This window comes from Tarenaya hassleriana, unplaced genomic scaffold (genome assembly GCF_000463585.1).
Source record: "Tarenaya hassleriana unplaced genomic scaffold, ASM46358v1 Cleome11, whole genome shotgun sequence".
NCBI classification, from domain to species: Eukaryota; Viridiplantae; Streptophyta; class Magnoliopsida; order Brassicales; family Cleomaceae; genus Tarenaya; species Tarenaya hassleriana.
The window spans coordinates 3,711,878-3,731,765 of record NW_010961290.1 but is presented as its reverse complement, the minus strand read 5'-3'; the positions used below and the strand labels follow the sequence as shown (position 1 = coordinate 3,731,765).

Sequence of the window (19,888 nt, the reverse complement as noted above, 5' to 3'; positions counted from 1 at the left end):
CGCGATGGGCCACACGTGTGAAGAAAATGTGGCCGAGTGCATGCAAGGGGGAGATTCCGTTGAAGCTTGAATAAATTATATATATATATATATATATATAAAGAATTAAATGCAACTATTAATCTTGAGGACAAATAAATGCAAAATTTGTTCTTAATTGATGAAATGGTCAGTGCCAGTTGGGTCTACTGCTCCCTTACGCGTATCTAGATTAGTTGACAAACTTCACTAAGCCTCAAATTAAAATGCCTTTATTAAAATTTTTAGAATGTGTTCTGTACAATTACATGAACTAATACATTTTTTCTCGTACAAAATATTTTACAATGCCACCAATGTTTTGTTGACAAACTGCAAACCGAAGATCGTTGTAATTTTATTGTAAAGAATTTCTAATTAATAATCATTATACCAAAATAAATATAAATAATAATAACAATATGTTTAATCTAGATATATATAATCCCTTCTTATTTTGATCGTTGTAATTTTAACGTGTAGAATAGAAACTATCTCATTTTAGAATATTCGAAACAGTTGCATGTCCAATAATTAGGCTCATCTGTCCATTATTATAAATCCTGTAACTTCAAATAAGAAATAAAAGATTTTATTGATATATTTTAAAATTAGATCGTATTTTTTTTTTCTGACATGTAACCTAACTTTAGTTCATCATAGAACAAACATCCATGTTGCCTCTATTTTTAGAGAGAATGATATGGTAGAGAGCTCAATCCAAACTAACAATAAAACAAAAAAAAATATTTCTTCTTCTTCCTTTTTTTTTTTGTTTCATACTTCAAATATTAAAACAATTTTAACCATCACCATTGATTTCGTATTCAATATTCGCCATGCTTACGTAAGTCACCGATATCTCAAAAACCTGGTTTAAACACCCATAATATTCGTGACATATCTAAGATTAGAATCCTTGTTTTAAGAATTTGAGGAAAAAAAATTGATCACTAGAGAAAATAAATTTAATTTTTTTTTTATAGTTTTTAGATAACTTTTTTGTACATGTCTGAACTGAAACAATGTTAGTGGTAAATTCTTCAATCATCTCTCTACAATAACACGAAAAAATTGGATTTGTCATAAAAATATATCTTAATTTTTAACAAACTCAAACGCCAATGTTTTAGCGGTCAAAACGCGGCAGATTTAGAAGCACAGCGCTGGTGGGACAACAGAACACTGTCGCAGTGTCTGTTATTTTCATAAAATTATAATCCTAGACACGACTAATAAATTTTATAAAATATAAAAAAAGCATACAAATGGCCATATAACTGTGTCTATATGTCTGTGTTGTATATACATGCATTTTTATTTTATAAGTATTTTGAATGGGCTAAAATTCATCTTTTTTCTGACACAATGAGAAAAATAAACCATTGGCTCAGAAAAAATAAAATAAAAAAAAAAGTATTCACCTGAAAAGAAAATACATCTCCCTTTGTACAAACTCCCAAACTATCCTTTTCACGTGCAATAAGCTGTAGAGTTTGTTCCCGTCAATATGGCCCTTTAAAAAGAGGCATAGTGTTAGTGTCTTTACACACGCATCAACCCACTCACAATCTCCAACATGTTTTTCTCTCTTGTCCTAAAATTCTCCATATAATAATAATATTCTTAATCACTATCATTATTTAATAATTTCTCCTTTGAAAGAAGAAGCAGCAGCTCTAATGGCTCTTGAGGCTGTTGTTTTCCAACAAGATCACATCTTCGGCTACAACGGGAAAGATCTCTCCAGCGCTTTCGTGGAAGAAGAGCCTCGGCTCTACGATCTACAGGGCTCTCTCAGTTTTCTCGGGAACCAAACAGAAAATTTCGACTGCACTTTTCCTCAAGACGATTACTGTTGGAGCGTCCCCCAAGATTCAACGGGATTACTCGTCACCGATTTCAAGATTCCGAATTCATACTCGAGTAACTCCAGCGACTACCCGAATTGTTACAACTCGAGTTGCAACGAACAGCAGCAGCAGCCGCAGCAACAACAGCAAGGAGATAACGATGCGAATTCTTCGGGGTTGAACCGAGCGAAGAGACGCAGATCGAAGACGAGGAAGAACAAGGAGGAGATCGAGAATCAACGTATGACTCACATTGCCGTGGAGCGTAACCGGAGAAAACAAATGAACGAGTATCTCTCTGTTCTCCGCTCTCTCATGCCAGAGTCTTACGTTCAAAGGGCAAGTATCCGAACGTGTGTTCATTTATATACATATATAGTAATATAGTATTCGATATATTTTTCTCACAGCCTTTATTCCTAGAGTTTATCTACCGTAAACCCTAAAATTCTTAGGAAATGGCAGCCGATGATTTACGTTTTAATGTGTTTATAGTACCTTTTTTTTTTATTTTGTAAAGGATATTCTCACATTTTCACACACAATTCCATTAAGGTACGTTTTGAACCATCATGTTTAAAAAGTGGAACTTCTCTTGTTCTATATATTTATGCAAATTTCCATTAAAGAATCGTTATTCTCTCGCATTTGTGTTTCTGAGTTATTTGTGTTTATGTCATATCAGGGCGACCAAGCATCCATAGTAGGAGGAGCCATAAACTTTGTGAGGGAGCTCGAACACCGTCTTCACCGCCTCAGCGTTCATGGAGATTCCAAGGAAAAACCCATCTCAGGCGGCGGCTCCTCCTCCTCCTCCGCTGATCCATTCTCCGATTTCTTCAAATTTCCTCAGTTCTCCACGGGTTCTTGCAGCGGAGAAACCGGCGAAAACAACGCTGTTCTTGAGGCCAATGCTTTGGCCGATATCGAAGTGAGCCTCATAGAGAGCCATGCCAGCCTGAAGATTAGGACAAAGCGGAGACCGAAGCTCCTTCTCAACGTGGTTTCTGGTTTGCAGACCTTAGGGTTTATCATCCTTCACCTTAATGTCTCTACTGCCGACGACTTTGTTCTCTACTGTTTCTCCACAAAGGTACGTATCTTCTTGTGTTATATGCCAACTTTTTTTTAACATCAATATTTTCCTTTTTAATTTCATAATGCATGAAACTTGAAACACCTAATTATTTTGGTAATATACGTTTAGATAAAGGATAGAATGTACATCACAAGTTTTTTTTTTTATAATCGGATATGATAAAATGCACAATTTAAGCTAGTTGTGTGCATGTTCTGTTTTCCTTTTTCTCTAAGTTGTTATTTTTTCCTTTATTTTTGTATTTTACTGCGAATAAACTCGTAATCGTTTCCTTTTTTAGCGTATTAATGATATATTCCATTTAAAATAGATACCGGTCACGATTATAGGCCAGATTTGGATTCTGTATATTTAATATGATTTGACTAATTATACATATAGCGTCTTTATCTAAGAGACTAATTATACGTATATGTTACGAATCTTTCTTTTTGTTTATTTATTATTAGAGTACGTGTATATAAATTAAGATTTCAGTACGTACTTACGTACGCATCTGCATGCCAAAGTAATTTATGATGAAGTTAAAAAGATTTGACCATTCGAGAAATTCAGACGTGGAATTTTCTTTTTATTCGTGTATGTTACGATGCTTACGACATTAATGCTGTGGCAGTGACCGTCCTTATTTACAGTACCTAAAACAAAAATTTTCTTTTAACGAATCATTGTACTGTCTCTAATAATAATAGCCACATAAAATTTGGCATGGTGCCAAAGGTTACGGTCCGACTTTGGAGAAGAAAACAATGTGTCATACAGATGAAAATGATTTATGAATGCGAAAATATATACACGTACGGTACGTGTATCTTGGGGAACGTATTCTTTTACCAAGTATTATATTTACTTATTTTCACTTTGAATTTAAATTTTTAATATTTTTGAGATTAATAATAATGCAGGTGGAAGATGATTGTAAGCTTACCTCGGTTGCTGACATCGCTACAGCAGTGTACCAAATGCTCTGTTTAATTCATCAACACGAGGTTGTTAAATAATATAACCTAACCCGAAATTGCACCTAACCGGACCATATCGGACCGGTTTACTTGGGTAATCACCTGGTATAACCTCTTGTTTTGTGATCTCTAGAAAATAAAAATAAAAAAACAAAAACCCCGTTTGTTAGTTGTACTGCTTATTTCTTCATGCTGTAACCTCTCGACGTGTTCACCATTGCGATTTGATTTTTATTTTCGGGTTTTTTTTTTAATTATTATTATTATTTCAAACAGTGTAGTGTTCTGTATATAGAATATTATATGCTTCGATTCTTGTTAATTATGGATGGTACTTAGGAGTGAATATTTACAAGATTAATGTGACAAAAAGTTAGATAGAGGATAACCTACCAAAAAGTGAAACAGGAACATCCAAATAGGGTAATTAATTCGTTTGATGGATTACATATACCAAGCTTGATTTTCTAAAATAAGACGTGAAAAGATTATATAATCATCTTTCTCTTCTATCTAAAAATTTCAAGTTGGACGGTCGAAAAGTTAGCCCTTTTTTAATTAAAGTAAATTAATAGTTGTAATGTGAATGGTGCTTTGGTCCAAATGATATGAATCCAAAAACATATATTATTTAATTATGTCGATGATATTATATATGCTCTAATTTTGTATGACGAGATAGCAAAGGTAATGCATATATATATAATTTGCTTTTGGAGCGGCTGATAAATGAAAATTGCATGGTCATTTTCAAGCCATCTTGTCTATGTCTCACCAATAATTCCCACTGTGAAATTCAATGAAAAATAGTTAGGAGTTTCACTAACCAACATAATAAAACCAGGAACCTGTCTTTTTTACAATGGGCCAAGATACATCCAAAACCACCATTCTATTTTTGTGTTTTCACCTTATATATATATATATATCATCTTTATTTTTTCCTTTATATATACATACACACATATATACACTTATATACATATAAATAATGCTTTACACATACACTTTACATACATAATGTGCAATTACGTATCCGAAAAAGACTTCCTGTGATTCTTATTTGGTTCGTCCAACCAAATATTTAACCCAACAAATCGACAACTTAATCGGTGGTTGCGAAGTTATGTTATATGATGGTTATGATAATTTAGTTTTGCCAACAATTTTTGTAATCAAACTGAATGTATAGCTCAATAGATAGGGTCGACCAATTGTTGTATTTTGGCTCACTTTGTAACAATAGAAACTCGGATGGAAGAGAATTAACGACCACAAACTCAACCAACATTTCCCACATAAAATCTCAATTTCACTCTATATATTAAAAAAAAAAAGAATGTAATGTGTATCTTTGTACGAGAGTGGAGCAATATGGACTCTATACCGAATTAATATAATAGAGGTCGATATAGTTTTAGGTAAAACGTGACATATTATATATGGCCCGTGATCAAGTTATTGTTTAGCTACAAAAATCTTGACTTAACATATATATACGAACCGACGTTAGATATACTGCTATATGGTTTAATATACAATTATACGAGCGCTACACTATGATTCCCGATTGCATAGAATATAGAATTCGAAAGATTCGATATTACGATCTATTTATGAAGATTCATTAGTTGTACAGTTTGAGGATGAGATTTTCATAACAAGGTGTTTAAACATTGATTAAGGCAAGTGATTTAATGAATCTGTTGACAAATGTTTTAATCATTAATAGTTATTAATAACATTGGCTGGCAGGCTACACAAGTATATATAATAAATGTCGTCCTTGTACCACACGTAGTAGCCTCAATATGTATTTTATAATATTTTAATTATATGAAAAAAAATAATCTCTATAATTTAGCTGGAAATTAAATCACATGCACGTTGTCATACGTATGATTTACAGACTTTAATTATAAGATCTGTTTATTTTTGCAATTAAAGTTCTTAAAATTGGTTTTGGATCGATCGATCGATCGAAATGTATGTTATAAAATATGCAAATGTAGCCAAAAGAATTAAATAAAATTCTCGACTTATCAATCGAATAAAACTGTGATACGAATTCGAGTTCCAATACTTTCAAATTAATTGTCACAATCTATGATGGTGCAGGATAGTCATTACTACTGCCAAAAGATTGTCAGCACTGTTATGCATGAGAATCAATTGACGTAATTTTATATTCTCATAGTATACATAAAGTACAACAGTGATCTATATATTTTCTTAAATTATTAATACAAAATTAAAATTTATTTTATATATATATATATGCATATTATTAGTATATGGAGGAAATTTTCGTTTTCATTCCTTTTATACATTTTCAATGTTGGTTTGGTTTAATTTAGATTAGATGGATTCTAGTTGATAGATTTTATAAAATATTTTCTTTTTAAAACAAACACATCAAAATTCTCTTTTCAATTTTAATTCAATTTTTTTTTTATTTTTTAGATATATCGTGAGTTAGTTTCGAATTAGAAAATATTATATGTTAATTTTAAAAAATTTAATTGCAAACTCAACGAATTATATGTTCAATTCATATATAAATAAAAATAAAATTATTTATTTTTCTGAATTTTTAGTTTAATTTCTACAAATTCAGTTTTTAAAAAATGATTGAGACAAAAGACATAATCTTTTACAGTGTTTTTACTTATGTCAATTTATTTAGATCTGAATATATTGTACTCCAACAACAACAGCAGCAACAATGATAATAATAATAATAACAATATAAAATATATTTTCATATCCGATCTCTGTTATTTGGTAACCCTTATCCTTTTGTCATAGTCAATTCTTGTAATTTTGTTTTGGAGGGATCCACTAACCCTATGAGTAGATGCGTAAAAATAGACACATAATGTGAAATTTATAGCCTTTTATCAAAGAAGATTCCTGTACATACATATATATATATATATATATATATTCCTACAAGCTTTTTTTCGTGCCCCTTTAGATTTTGTTCTCTACTCGGTTGTTTGATAGTAAGGGAACCAAAAAGGGTATAGTATTTTTTTTATCAATGCAAAAAAATCTTTTGCCCCCAACTTTATTACAATTATTAATTTGCTTTATGACCAAAGCAAGAACATTAAACAATATAAAGATTAAACCTTTAACCAATCTAGGTGGTCTTTCTAGTTCTAGGAGCCACTTTTCAGATTGTGGTACCTCTCATTAGCAAACTCCACTAAATCCAACCCATACACATACGTATACATATACATATACGCATTCACATGTTGAAATACGATATAAATGAATGTAGATTGTGTAATGCAAAGTTTAGAAAATAGCAAAAAATAATCCATTGTTACAAGATTTAAACCGTTTGTATATGGGCGGACCATCTTAATTAGAATTATGAGTTTGGACAATATTTTAGAACGATGGAAACTACAGTGTATTGAATTAGTTATTGATGTGAAGTGTTCGACATTTATGGAAACAGTTTAGATTTGAAACCTTGAAAAAAATAAAAGGTTCATGGCCCAAAAACAATGTATTTTAAGGCCCATTTATTTTAAAAAAATAAAAGGTTCATGGCCCCAAAAAAAAACAATGTGTTGTATATTATCATCATAAATATACATGGGTTTTTATGAAAAAACCGGTTCGGTTATAACCAAACCGGACCGGTTTTCCTACTTCTCGGAGACGTAAGACAAGCAATCCTCCGACGACAAGACTGAACGCCCTCTCTTCTCATCAGTTTCTTCTCTCGTTTTGAAGTTAGACTCTCTCTTGTTGTCCTTTAATGTCGGTCCTCCAGTGTCCGGTAGCCTGTCGATCGCTGCCACCAGCCGTTTCGCGCTGTTATAGACTGCCTCGTTGTACTTCTCTTCCGTTGCCAGTACTGAAATGTCGTAAAATTCAAATAATAACTAACATGAGATAATACAACCGGCTCTGGATTCAGGCTCAGTATTTGATGATTTGGTTATTGTTCATGTTTTGACAAACATCATAGTAAAATGTACTTTCCAGATTGAACCAGAAAGAATTGTGAACGATTCTTGTACCAAACGAAAATCGCTTACCGGGAAGATTCTCTGAGACGGTGGAATCGAGAATGTTTTCACCGACATCTTCGATAAATGCCGGACCGCCTGTTATCGCTCCTTCCTTCTGGCTTGTAATCAATACCACGATGCCCGTGTTGCTTCCTTCTTCAACCGTCGGATACCATCGTTCCAAAACTTGGTCCGTGTACTCAGATGCGTCTGCTTTGCTCTGCATTATCGAATCCAAATACCAAACAGTTGAAATCCGGTTTCAAAATTTTTAACTGAACTGATGTTTTCATGTTTCTGGTGAAAATTGGTCTGATTTGGGTTAGGACAAAGGCTAAACAACCAAACCGGACCGAAACCAAGAATTCACCCTGGTTCTCCAGTATGGCTTAAACCGGTGATTTTGCATATTTTTCGGCATTGATGTTGAGACAATTAAACCGATCGAACAAGATTGAACCAGTAACAATACACCAACTGTCGAACACATGACATACGGGATTCAACAACTGTCGGACACATTATTCGAAATTGTACCAATTCTGAATCAACCTAACCAAAAATAACCAAATTGAATACCAAACTGATTCTCAAACCAAATCAATCCGGAAATCATCAACCTAATTGTCACACTATCTAATGATCACAAATCCAGTATATACCAATTACTAACCAAATAAACCGAAATCAGTCTAACTATGCCGGTTTCCGAAGTGACTGGAACCAATATAGATCAATTTTCTCACAATTTGCCGTCAACGGTAGAATCAAACTGATCAAACCGGGAACGGGAACCGGCGACTATAATTCGCTTCGGTTTGATCAAAATAACATTCCAGAACCAACCAGAGATTCCCTCATTGCCAAATACACACCAACTCAATATGCAACCAAACCGAACATAACCGGAAATGCATTAAACCAAGAAATCGGGACTCACAGTGAGCTTTCGAACGGTGATGAAATTGATCCTCAAATTCTTTCGCGATTCAAGATCTGACAAAAGCCGCTTCAGATCCGATTTCGTGACACGGCTAAGAACTCCAGCATCATCGACGACATAAGATTCCATCGGTGGGCCTTCGTTTAGTACATCGAACTCCGAGGCCATGGCACTGTCGCCGCCATTGATGTGAAGAACAGGGGAGAAGCTCAGCGCCAGAGATAGAGAAAGAGCTGCGAGGCCTTGCTTCGCCTCGGTTAACCAATTTCCCTATACGGTAAATTCCGGTTTAGCAAACAGGCCGGAACCGAGTTCATGACTGGACGAGATGGGTTTGAAGAAAGAGAAGGAATTTGAAGTGGGTTTGGTTTGTTGAAAGGAATGAAGTTTAGGGTTGAGAGGAGGAGAGAGAGATCTAGCAGAGAAAAGGGTTTCCATGTGAGTGAGAGAGAGAGACTTTCAGTGGAAGAAGATGACGGAAAGGGCGTGATTTTCTTGCCTTTTTCTCTCTCATTTTCTTGATTCTGTTTGAATTTTTGGTGTTTGTGGGTTGTGGATAATGTAATGTTTGTTCAGGGCCACGCAAATGTTCGAAGGCTTTTTCGTCATTTCATGTGCTTTTCGGACTATAGAATGAAGTATATGGTATTATGATTGAATTTAATTGGTCTAACATACGAGTAATTATAGTCTTATTTAATTTCATTAATCGTTAGATATTACAAGTTTTCATATTGGACTTGCCCAACATGCATCAACTTTTTTTTTTATCATCTCTAGATACACAAATTATAATTTGTAAAACTAATTATCTGAATAACAATTTAAAAAACACCGACCATATATACTATATAGTGCTATTTCAATTTATAAAACTAATCGTCAAACATATCTTATATCCCTAAAGAGATACACTATTCATCGATGATTGTATCTCCTCAAGTGTTCGTCCTTTGGTCTCTGGTACGAGTTTTGCCACAAAAATAACTGTGAATCCACAAAAAGCGGCGAAGATAAAGAACGTACCTGAAAACATAGGACCCAGACAAAAATATATATCTTTAATTATTTTTTTTATTCTCGAGTAAAAAAAAAACAGAATTTAAGAACAGAATTTTGGGAATTAACCTAATTTTCTCCCTGTTGTATCTTGTACACTCTTTTCCATTATCCATATTAATACTCCTCTTTCTTCATAGTTTTCTCTTTCCATATATATATATATATATTCATTTAGTCGTGATTCTTATCGTTTTTTTTATAATCTAAAAATTCACAAAACATAACCGAAAAAATTTAGGTGAATGACTCGAAAACTTGAACCTAGATTATAAAGAGTTTTGACTCATCTCTTACCAGTTAAACCATCAAATATTCAATTTGTTTATCGTTTCTTCGTTATTTTTTAAATTTCATTATAAATCTTGAACAAAGGCCATAGCAATTACCAGATGAGTTCCAATTCATCAAGAAGTTGAAAGCGAAGGAGACGATCCACGACCCGAGCCAACTAACCACCGTGACGAGGCTTCCTGCCGAACCCTTCATATGGATCGGAAAAATCTGATAGAAAAAAAAATCGAATTTTCGGGAACGAAGATCAAGAAAATTATGCCCAAATTTCCGGTATCGTATGTATGTTGAATCAAATATCCTGAGACATTACTAAGAATCGTGTTACCTCTGACATTATGACCCACGGGATCCCTCCCATGCCTAGTGAGAATGATCCTGTGTACATCTAAATCATACACCCACATGTATATGAATTTTTATTTATTATATTAAAATAATAATGGCCGCATTAAACTCTAGATTAGTTTAAAATGAAAACCACATTTTTTTAAAAATTTCCGACACGATTTATCCGGATATCCGAATTTGAAGGGAAAAAACAGATAGATAATATTATTAGGATTGGTTCCCAATTTTTGTATAATATGTCCTTCTTATACATATATTATGATAGATATTAAGAAGGAAATATCCCAAAATAATACCTGAACTTTTCAATTTTGACAAAATAAAACCTGAACTTTGTTTTTTATCAAATAAAACCTAAACTTCATGTTTCAGTCAAAAATAAATCTGAACTTTATAATCTTTGTCATTTTTAACCATATTGCTGACGTGACGTTCCGACATCCTACATGACAAGTCAACATTTTGACCATATTTAACACATCATCGTCCACGTGTCACGATATCGGAATGTCACGTTAGCAACATAGTTAAAAATGACAAAGATTATAAAGTTCAAGTTTATTTTTTATTAAAAAATGAAGTTCAAGTTTTATTTGATAAAAAACAAAGTTTAGATTTTATTTTGTCAAAATTGAAAAGTTCAGATATTATTTTGGGATTTTCCCTTAAGAAGGGAATAAGAATTTACCAATACCCCAAGGAGGGCCAGAAACGGTGTCGTTTCCTTCAACAGCATTAAACCCTACATTGCGATATATAGAATCTTATGATACACAGACGTTTTAATTAGTGTTAATCGGCATAGAATTAATTATACAATATAATATAAAATAAAAAAACCTGTAAGAAAAATGATGTCCCAACGAGAAGACAACCGATGCATGTTCCCGTGGCGGAAACCTGACGATATCTCATAGTAAGTTAAAACACTTTGGGGCCATCTCTCTGTAATATTTCTAATGATTTATCTTCATTATATACTTTAAAAATATTGCTTAGGATGTCATTCCACATGTTAAATTAAGTAAATATTAGAAACTAGAAACGAACAAGTTCTATATATTCGGTTTTGTTAGATGGTTGAATATACAGTAGTAGCAGCAACAACAATAACATCGCCTCATTTCCAAATTTATTTGGAATCTGCATGGTTGAATATATAACATTTGGATAAAATTATGTTAGAAACGTAATTTACTTACCAGAAGAAGTGGCCGTCTGCCTGATTTATCCGTCAAAATCACTCCTAATATAGTCATGGGAATCTGAAATAAAAGGGATAAATATAAATTTTTTAGAAAATAATTGTTTTTTAAAATAAAAAGTAAATTCGAGTAGAATACAAATAGAATGTCAATAGGATCATATCTCAAACTGAAACCTAATAAAAAAAACATAATATAATTTCTCAGGACTAAAACATGGATAAACTCATAGATATTTCTTAAGAAGTGATAATTATCCTCAAATTCAACATTTTTTGGCGCAAAAAAAAAACCATTGAACATTTATTTAGATTTTTGAGTAAATTAATTCCTTCTTTTTTTTTCCTACTTTAAATTATAAAACAAACAAATAAACCCTTAATGTTTACTTTTACACATACTTCATGAAAGGGGAAAAAAAAAGTATACCTGTACAAGGACCATTGCAATCATCCCCAGGCTGCTGGAGAACCCTGGTGACGGATTTGAATCGGTTAACCAAGATCTCAGTTCTCGATTGTCTCCGGTTTATGTTATAAATTTTGGTTCTGATTTCCAGTTTACAGTTTTGGGTTTATACATACCGGCGGATATGAAGATGGAGCTGGCGTAGAAAGATACGCCGTTAACTCCACCGAATTGTTGCAGTACCATCAGACCAACTCCGACCTAAGCCAAACCGGAATTTCAGTAGCTAGACCGAAGATAACCGATTCATTGATATGTATACCAAACCCCAAACTTACAATTACCGAACCGGCGTACCGGCGCTGGAACAAATCCAACATGCTACCTTTTGGAAGTCGATCGAGCGCCTCTGTGTAACCCTTGACCACGAAATAAAAACATGGATACTACCGTTAGTCAAAAATTGGAATATTTAAATAATCTCGAATTTATAACAAATAAGCTCGTTACATTACTTTGATTTCATCTGATTCCGAAGATATATCTGCGAATTCACCCCGTAATCGCTGTAACGCGATTTCGAAGTCTCCCCACTTTCCAACTTTCGCCTGAAAAAAAAATATTATTATATTCCTTTTTTCTCTAAAAAATATAGAACTGTTTTGCTATGGAAAATAGTAATTTCCATAAGAATTAAAATATCTAAAAACATCGAAACAAATGTATTTTAAAGATATTACCAAATTTTCAGATGTCATCATTCCAATCAATATATATATATATATATATATATATATTCTACATTTACAATTTTTTTTTGTAAAATTTCTCTTTATAAAAACATTAAAATAAACTGATATAAAATCAACTAAGTTGAAGACTCACCAACCATCTCGGAGATTCTGGGATGAAAGACAACCCAATCAACTGTACAAGACATGGAACGAGTCCTGTGGTTTTAAAAACACGAGATTGATTCATATTAATAATAATATGTAATAATTATAACTTTTTTAAAACCAATTTTAATAACTTCATATCGGGAAAGGGAAAAATATATATTAATTACCAGCAGCAGCCAAAATTCGCCATCCGACAAATGATCCGATGAGATAGGTTATTGAGACACCAAAACATATAACCAGCTGCAAATATTTACAGTACATTTTTATCTTAGATATTGGTTATATATATATATATATATATATTTGACTGTTGCCGAATCGATCGGTTTGGTTATAAATACACATATTTCAAAATATGGATACCCGATTTTACAGGTCATGTAATAATAGTATTTTACCTGATGAACCGTCGTGAACCCTCCTCGAAGATCCTTGGGTGTGATTTCAGCTATGTATACAGGAACCTGTGTTCATCACCATAGTTTGGCATGGACTGTTTTTACTTAACCGAAACAAATTTAGGAAAAAACAAGGACGAAATCGAACAACAACTGATATATCTATACCAAATAACGTCGGTTAATAAAAACCGATATTAGGTTTCCATTTAGAACCAATGCTGAATTCATAACCTTGCTTCGGTTATAAACCTATATGAAATGTTTTATCGGTTACCTATAGGGAAAAATGCGAAATTTTACCACAAACGAAATCACGCCCATCCCGTAGCCAACGAGAAATCTTCCGGCGTCTAGCCACCCTGCAACCTTAAACACAGACCCGGAAAGTTTCTACAACGATTTATCGTAGAATTAGCAGCGAAAACAAAGAGAAAGAGGACGGAGATAACCTTAGCGAACGAGATCGTTGCCCATCCGACAATGCAGAATACCTCTGCGAAAGCCATTGTCTGGTCCAAAAGAAACGCACAATGTGCTAGAACATAGAATAGATTCCATCGAAAAAGACCAATACCTCAATGAATATGTGGCTATGTAAGAGGAAATATTACCGATCGTCTCCCAAGTTTATCGGCTATTTGTCCACTCATGGCTCCGCCTATCATCGCTCCGATCGTAAGAATGGAACCGAACCACGAGTACTGCACGTATACGTATATAGATTCATATATCCGTAGATCCAACTGTACTCTTGAATAATTTTGATACTGAAACGAATTACCATGATTATATAAATATCCAACATAAAGAAGAGATAGGCCATAAGTTCACCTCCGCGACAGAGAGATTTAGATCATCGATTATACCGGATTGAGCCGGAGATGAGTATCCAATCTACAAAACCGAATATACGGAACTTACTGAAAGAACCATCAAGATTCAAAATCGACACCTCTGGTTAAAAGGGCACCATACCGATTAATCAAACCGGTCCAAACCAATCAACATATGCGGAAACCGATTCACAAGAACGGGGTGAATGAAAAACAAGAACATATTATGATAAAGAAACAAAGAAAAAATTTAAAATTTGAAAACAAGAAAAATCAAGAACGCTTATTCAAACAAAAAGATCTGATAGTTCTGTTGCTCACAGCGGATCCAAAAACGTAAGAACCAGAGACGGCAACGAAGGTACTGAGCAAGACACAAGCCGTTGCGGAGGATGATTTTCCGGGAAAATCTGGATTTCCTCTGCCAAGAAGTGGACTTTCCGGCGCAAAATCTCCACTTTCTTCATGGGTTTCTCTCTCCATCTCCGAAGTTCTGATTTTTGTGCGGTGGGTTGAGGATCGATTTTTGAAGAAGAAGAAGAAGAAGAGCAGAGCATAAGAGTTCAAGTACACGAAGACAAATGGAGTGGTATAAGATAAGAGGGACATTTATTTCAAGGTTTTGGTTTTACTTATGTTGCCGATTGTATCTATTTAAATATTATTTTAAATTTGATATTTCTATTTTATTGATAAAATTGTTATTTTTTTTTAAAATATTAAATTTTACATTTCTTTAATTAATTTTAAATATTGGATCTAAATCCATTTCAAAATCATTTTTTTTTCCAAAATTTAAAATTTTCTGTCATTCAATTTTTGTTAAAAGATATCTTTTATTTAGGCCCAAGAAATATCAAAGGCCCGAAAACTGGCCCAAAGATACAGCAAAGGCCCAAATATGGGCGACGTTTAACCTGTTGCCAACCGTCCCGTTTTCTCTACATTATCCGTAACTTGGACTGCAAGTAACAAGGTTTGAAATTGTATTACATTGAGCTTCTATCTAATTCAAAGCATCACCAAACCCCAATATCCTGAGAAAAGACAGACAAAAATGAAAAAAAAAACTCCAACTAGGGCAAAATTGGCAGTGTAGACCCATGAAAAAAAAAATCTAACTAGGGCAAATTAAAACTCAAGAAGATTATTTTTTTTTTGTTAACGGTAAATGTTATATATATACAAAATGGTAGTATATAAGAGATACCAATGAGATATATCACCTCTAAATACATATATCAAACTTCACAATAGCAAACCGAATGTAGCAAATCAAAGTAGGATGAGAGGTAAAGCAAAATCGTCACAAGTGCATAGAGGTGTAGCTAGAAAGACATACGATATGTCTACCATGTGGTCAGTGTCAGATGATCAAAGTTACAAAAGTCTGCATTTTCCCTTCCCACTTCCCTTTTTTCCCTTCCGAGATTTTCCGACCAATGTGAAGTCTGAGGGGTCTAGTTGAGATTCTGGCAGTATGAGAACGTAGAATACGCTGGGTACCTTTGACTATAGCAGCAGTGGAGGAACGGGCTCGTAGAATTTTTTGTACTGCCGCAACTAGTTCTTCATCTGAGTCAAAGCAGAATTTTGGATAGAGATTGTTATTTGTTGAATTGGATGATAGTTTAGTAAGTGTGCTAGATGGTGATTCAGTGGGAGTTGGCGACGATGACAGATTGTTTAGAGGGGGACATACAAGGGGTGAAAGTGGAATGGGAATGTGGGGGAATAGGTGAAGGTAAGATATGTGCTGGTGGAGTTGTAGTGCAGTCAGGGGTGGTAACTTCAGGTAATTTTAGGGCTGCTGTGGCACTTGGTAGAGGGAGATTATCAGTGGGTGATTGTGAGTGGTAAACTAGGTTGGGTTCGGTAAAAGTGAAATTGTCGCCTTTTTGGATAGTGACTGGATGGGGTTTGTGAGGGTAATTAGCAAATTTGTGCCCAAATTCCTTACAATTAGGACAATGAGGGAGAACTCATTCATATACCACTCGTATTTTGGTCACCCCTCCATTGTTATCTTCAACCTCAATAATGTTGGGAAGTGGAGAGCCAAGTTGTATTTCCACCTTGATACGAGTCGTGTCAATCGACAGAGGATCTAACTTCATCTTATCAGTATGGAGCGGTTCTCCAATACCACTCGCAATGTAACTTCATCCTCAAGGAGATCATTGATATCCATGCCTTGAGTCCAAGCAAATTCATCTCCTTTATGAAACTGCCGTCTCCTCCGTTGACTTTCCAGCGGAGATGGTTGATGAGATCCTTATCGTTGGGGCGAAACTTTAATCGTTGGGGCGAAACTTTAATCCTACGATGTCTTGCCAGTCATACATCGCCATGTTATATATGATTCGATGCTGTGTGATCAAGAGATCAAACGGTGGCAAGAGGTGAAAATAACATACGAAAACAGGACGAAAAACAAAAAACTTGCGATTAAGAGATCGAAAACACGAGAAAAGAAGGAAGACAACATGAGATTTCCATAGAATATTCAACATATACGATCGGGAAACTGAGAGCAAGAACGAAAACGGAATGGATCCAGAAACATACCCCAATACCAAGATGATCAAGCGAATCAAGAACAACCATTGAAAGAAGCAAGAAACACAGTGGAAGGGATAGCGAACCTTGATCTCAACGGATTCGGATGGTTCAATTCTTCAACATGTACGCAAATCACGCAAATTCTTCAACGGATTCGGATGGTTTGTTATATATTTTTTTTTTGTTAAAGAAGAATGAGTTTGACTTTCGAAGGCAGAAACCCTGAATTGATAGGAAATGTTGCCGCTACTGTTTTTATACGAAGTTACTTGCGTCTTAAGTTAGGGTTCGGTTACGTTTGACTCGAAGTCGTTAAAAACCGTTAAACTAAGACTATATCCTATCCTACTCACCCTCATTCAGATTCTCTTTTCTTGATAATCCCTAAACTTGTTGCCATTTTCTCTATAACGCGTAAACGGCAACAAGTTTGCAAGTGATATAGTCATGCCCAAGTGATATAGCTCCGTCCATAAATCACTCTCTTTCTCTCTCTCTCTCTCTCTCTCTTTCTGTCTCTATATATATCATGTATGTTATACCTTTACTCACCACCGCCACAAGAGTATTATTCCTCTCGTCTTCAACAAAAGACAGGGAGATCTCATCGTTCCTATTTTGCACAGAGATTGACAGAGAGAGAGAGAGAGAGAGAGTCATAACACATGGCGATGGATGACTGGCAAGACATCGTCGGGTTAAAGTTTCGCCCCAACGATAAGATCTCATCAGTCACCTTCGCTGGAAAGTCAACGGCGGAGGCGACAGTTTCATAAAGGACGTGGATGTTTATGGATCGGAACCCTGGCTTCTTCCACACGTCACCCCGCCTCTGTTCCAAGACAATGAGTGGTACTATTTCGTGAAAAAGACAATAGACAGCACGAGGAAGAGAAAGAGACAGAGCCGGCAGGTCCAAAAGAAAGAAAACGGCGGCACATGGAAGAGCACAACCGGGGAAGAAGAGATCAGAGATGGCGGAAACGCTGTCGTTATCGGCCACGCTCGGAATCTCACTTTCATGGAGAACGAGGTGGGGAGTACGAAGCAGATGAAGACGGATTGGCTGATGAGAGAGTATCGCCTGCCCTCCCAGGAATCTCAAGAATGGGTTGTCTGCAGAATCCGACGCAAAAGCAACGGCCGGGTGAACGGGGATGGACGTCGGATGAATCAAGGCAACCTCGGAATCAATTCGTCGATCGGTCAGAACGTCGAGGACGCAGCCTTCCAACCGTTTGCGAATATAGTTGATGATGAATATGCTTGGATTCAGGGACTAGATATCGATGAACTCAGCTCACTTTTGAATGAACCGTTTCACGGGGGTGCACTGCCTTTGCCCTAGTTAGGGTTTTTTTTTTTTCTTAATGTTTTCTCAGTGTAATACAGTTATTACAGTGGATTGACAATATCTCGTTTGTTTGGGTTTTGTGAAAAACGTGACAATAATCGGATATCGACTGCCTTTCGATTCTGATAAGAATTAAGGAATCAGAATGTATGCAACAAAAACATTTGGAACATACCCAATATCAAAAAGCCCCCTTTCTGATCCGGGTGAAAATTCCACGTATTTTTAACAATTTATGATTTAAGTTTCAAGTGAATTAAAGAAAATTAAAAGGGTGAAAAAAAAGGGAACTAAATTTCAAGCGAAAGATATGCGACCGGTTAGATTGGGCTAAATGAGATAATTAAATTCAATATCAATTGTATCTGGATTGGTGACCCATTAAAATTATAGATTAAATGGATAAATTCATTAAATCCGTGTGATTAAAAATCAAAATCCAATTTATTTAAATCAAGCAATATATAATTAAATTTGATATAAAATGAAATGTAAAAAATTTATTTAAAAAATAAAAAATGAATGCCGAACTAAATATAGAAATAATCAAAAATCCAGATTTTTTTAAAAAAAAATTGAATTCACATCTAAATGAACCCAATCAGATTCATTCGAATCAAATTGGTACCAATTGAAATGGACCTAATTTAAATTGATCCTAATTAAAACGAACTGATTCGAATCAAAATGAATCGAATTTAAATACGAATAAATTAATCCAAATGAATAGATTCGAATCAAATTCTAGATTTAACCGAATGCATATATATTGTAAACTAATTATTTAATTAAATTAATTGGGTTAACCGGGTTTAAGTGTTTCTTGTATATTTTGGGTGTTTTCTGATATGTTAAGAAAAATGACCACCGACATTGACTTTTCCTCGATCTGGAGGAAGAAGTTTCCTTCCACATTCTTTCCTTGTTCTTTGAGGACATTCGATGGAGGGTCTGCCCTGCAAATTTCGCTCTTCAGAAATCTCCAAGAATGGTTTCTTCTTCTTCTTCTTGGCATTCGACATATGATGTATTTCCGAGTTTCAGTGGCGAAGATGTTCGAAGAACCTTTCTGTCCCACGTTCACGAGGAGTTCGAACGGAGAGGAATCTTTACGTTCAAAGACAACGGAATAGCGAGGAGTCGATCCATCGGCCCTGAACTTGAGCGAGCCATCCGAGAGTCGAGGATTGCGATCGTCGTTCTCTCCAGGAACTACGCTTCCTCGGGCTGGTGCTTGAACGAGCTGCTTCAGATCATGAAACAGAGGAGAACTTCAGAGCAAACAGTCATGACGGTTTTCTACCAACTGGATCCATATGATGTAAGGAAGCATACCGGCAAATTCGGAAGGGCTTTCATGAAAACTCATGTCGGTAAATCATCGGAGGAGAAGCAAAGATGGAAGCATGCTCTAACCGAGGTTTCCAACATAGCCGGAGAGCATTCAGAGAAATGGTACGTTATGTCCTTTTTGTCCGATTTCCACTCTTTCATCTCTTCTCCTTCGCATTTTCATGTGAGTTGGTTTAGGGTCTAGGGTTTGGGTTTGGGGTTTAGGGTCAGGTTAGTTTCTCAGAACATTTGATTGAGGTTGTGTTTGTAGGGAA

General features: G+C 34.9%; 3 protein-coding genes and 1 pseudogene across 4 annotated transcripts; 2 read left to right on the top strand and 2 right to left on the bottom strand.

Moving 5' to 3' along the window:
• The first annotated feature begins 1,578 nt into the window (after positions 1-1,578).
• LOC104805863 (transcription factor bHLH96-like) lies at positions 1,579-4,166 on the top strand. The gene is made up of 3 exons (XM_010530560.1): positions 1,579-2,210; positions 2,557-2,964; positions 3,876-4,166. Exons 1-3 carry the CDS (start codon positions 1,701-1,703, stop codon positions 3,969-3,971), a joined length of 1,014 nt encoding a protein of 337 aa, XP_010528862.1. The 5' UTR covers positions 1,579-1,700; the 3' UTR covers positions 3,972-4,166.
• A 3,338-nt stretch (positions 4,167-7,504) lies between these two features.
• LOC104805862 lies at positions 7,505-9,457 on the bottom strand (annotated as a pseudogene).
• A 169-nt stretch (positions 9,458-9,626) lies between these two features.
• On the bottom strand, positions 9,627-14,973 carry LOC104805861 (sugar transporter ERD6-like 5). Of its 2 annotated transcripts, XM_010530557.1 has the most exons (18): positions 14,687-14,973; positions 14,364-14,426; positions 14,144-14,233; positions 13,982-14,041; positions 13,833-13,898; positions 13,530-13,595; positions 13,296-13,371; positions 13,112-13,176; positions 12,742-12,834; positions 12,565-12,645; positions 12,403-12,487; positions 12,248-12,291; positions 11,816-11,878; positions 11,454-11,513; positions 11,302-11,355; positions 10,591-10,650; positions 10,358-10,472; positions 9,627-9,935 (listed from the first exon to the last, which is right to left on the bottom strand). In XM_010530557.1, exons 1-18 carry the CDS (start codon positions 14,846-14,848, stop codon positions 9,811-9,813), a joined length of 1,428 nt encoding a protein of 475 aa, XP_010528859.1. In that variant the 5' UTR covers positions 14,849-14,973; the 3' UTR covers positions 9,627-9,810. The 2 variants fall into 2 exon arrangements, with proteins under 2 accessions (XP_010528859.1, XP_010528860.1); XM_010530558.1 differs by lacking the exon at positions 9,627-9,935 and having other exon boundaries at positions 10,381-10,472; positions 10,591-10,640.
• Positions 14,974-19,154: 4,181 nt separating this feature from the next.
• On the top strand, positions 19,155-19,849 carry LOC104805859 (probable disease resistance protein RPP1). Its single transcript, XM_010530556.2, has one exon. The coding sequence runs from the start codon at positions 19,270-19,272 to the stop codon at positions 19,816-19,818; it is 549 nt and encodes a 182-aa protein (XP_010528858.1). The 5' UTR covers positions 19,155-19,269; the 3' UTR covers positions 19,819-19,849.
• Positions 19,850-19,888: the final 39 nt, after the last annotated feature.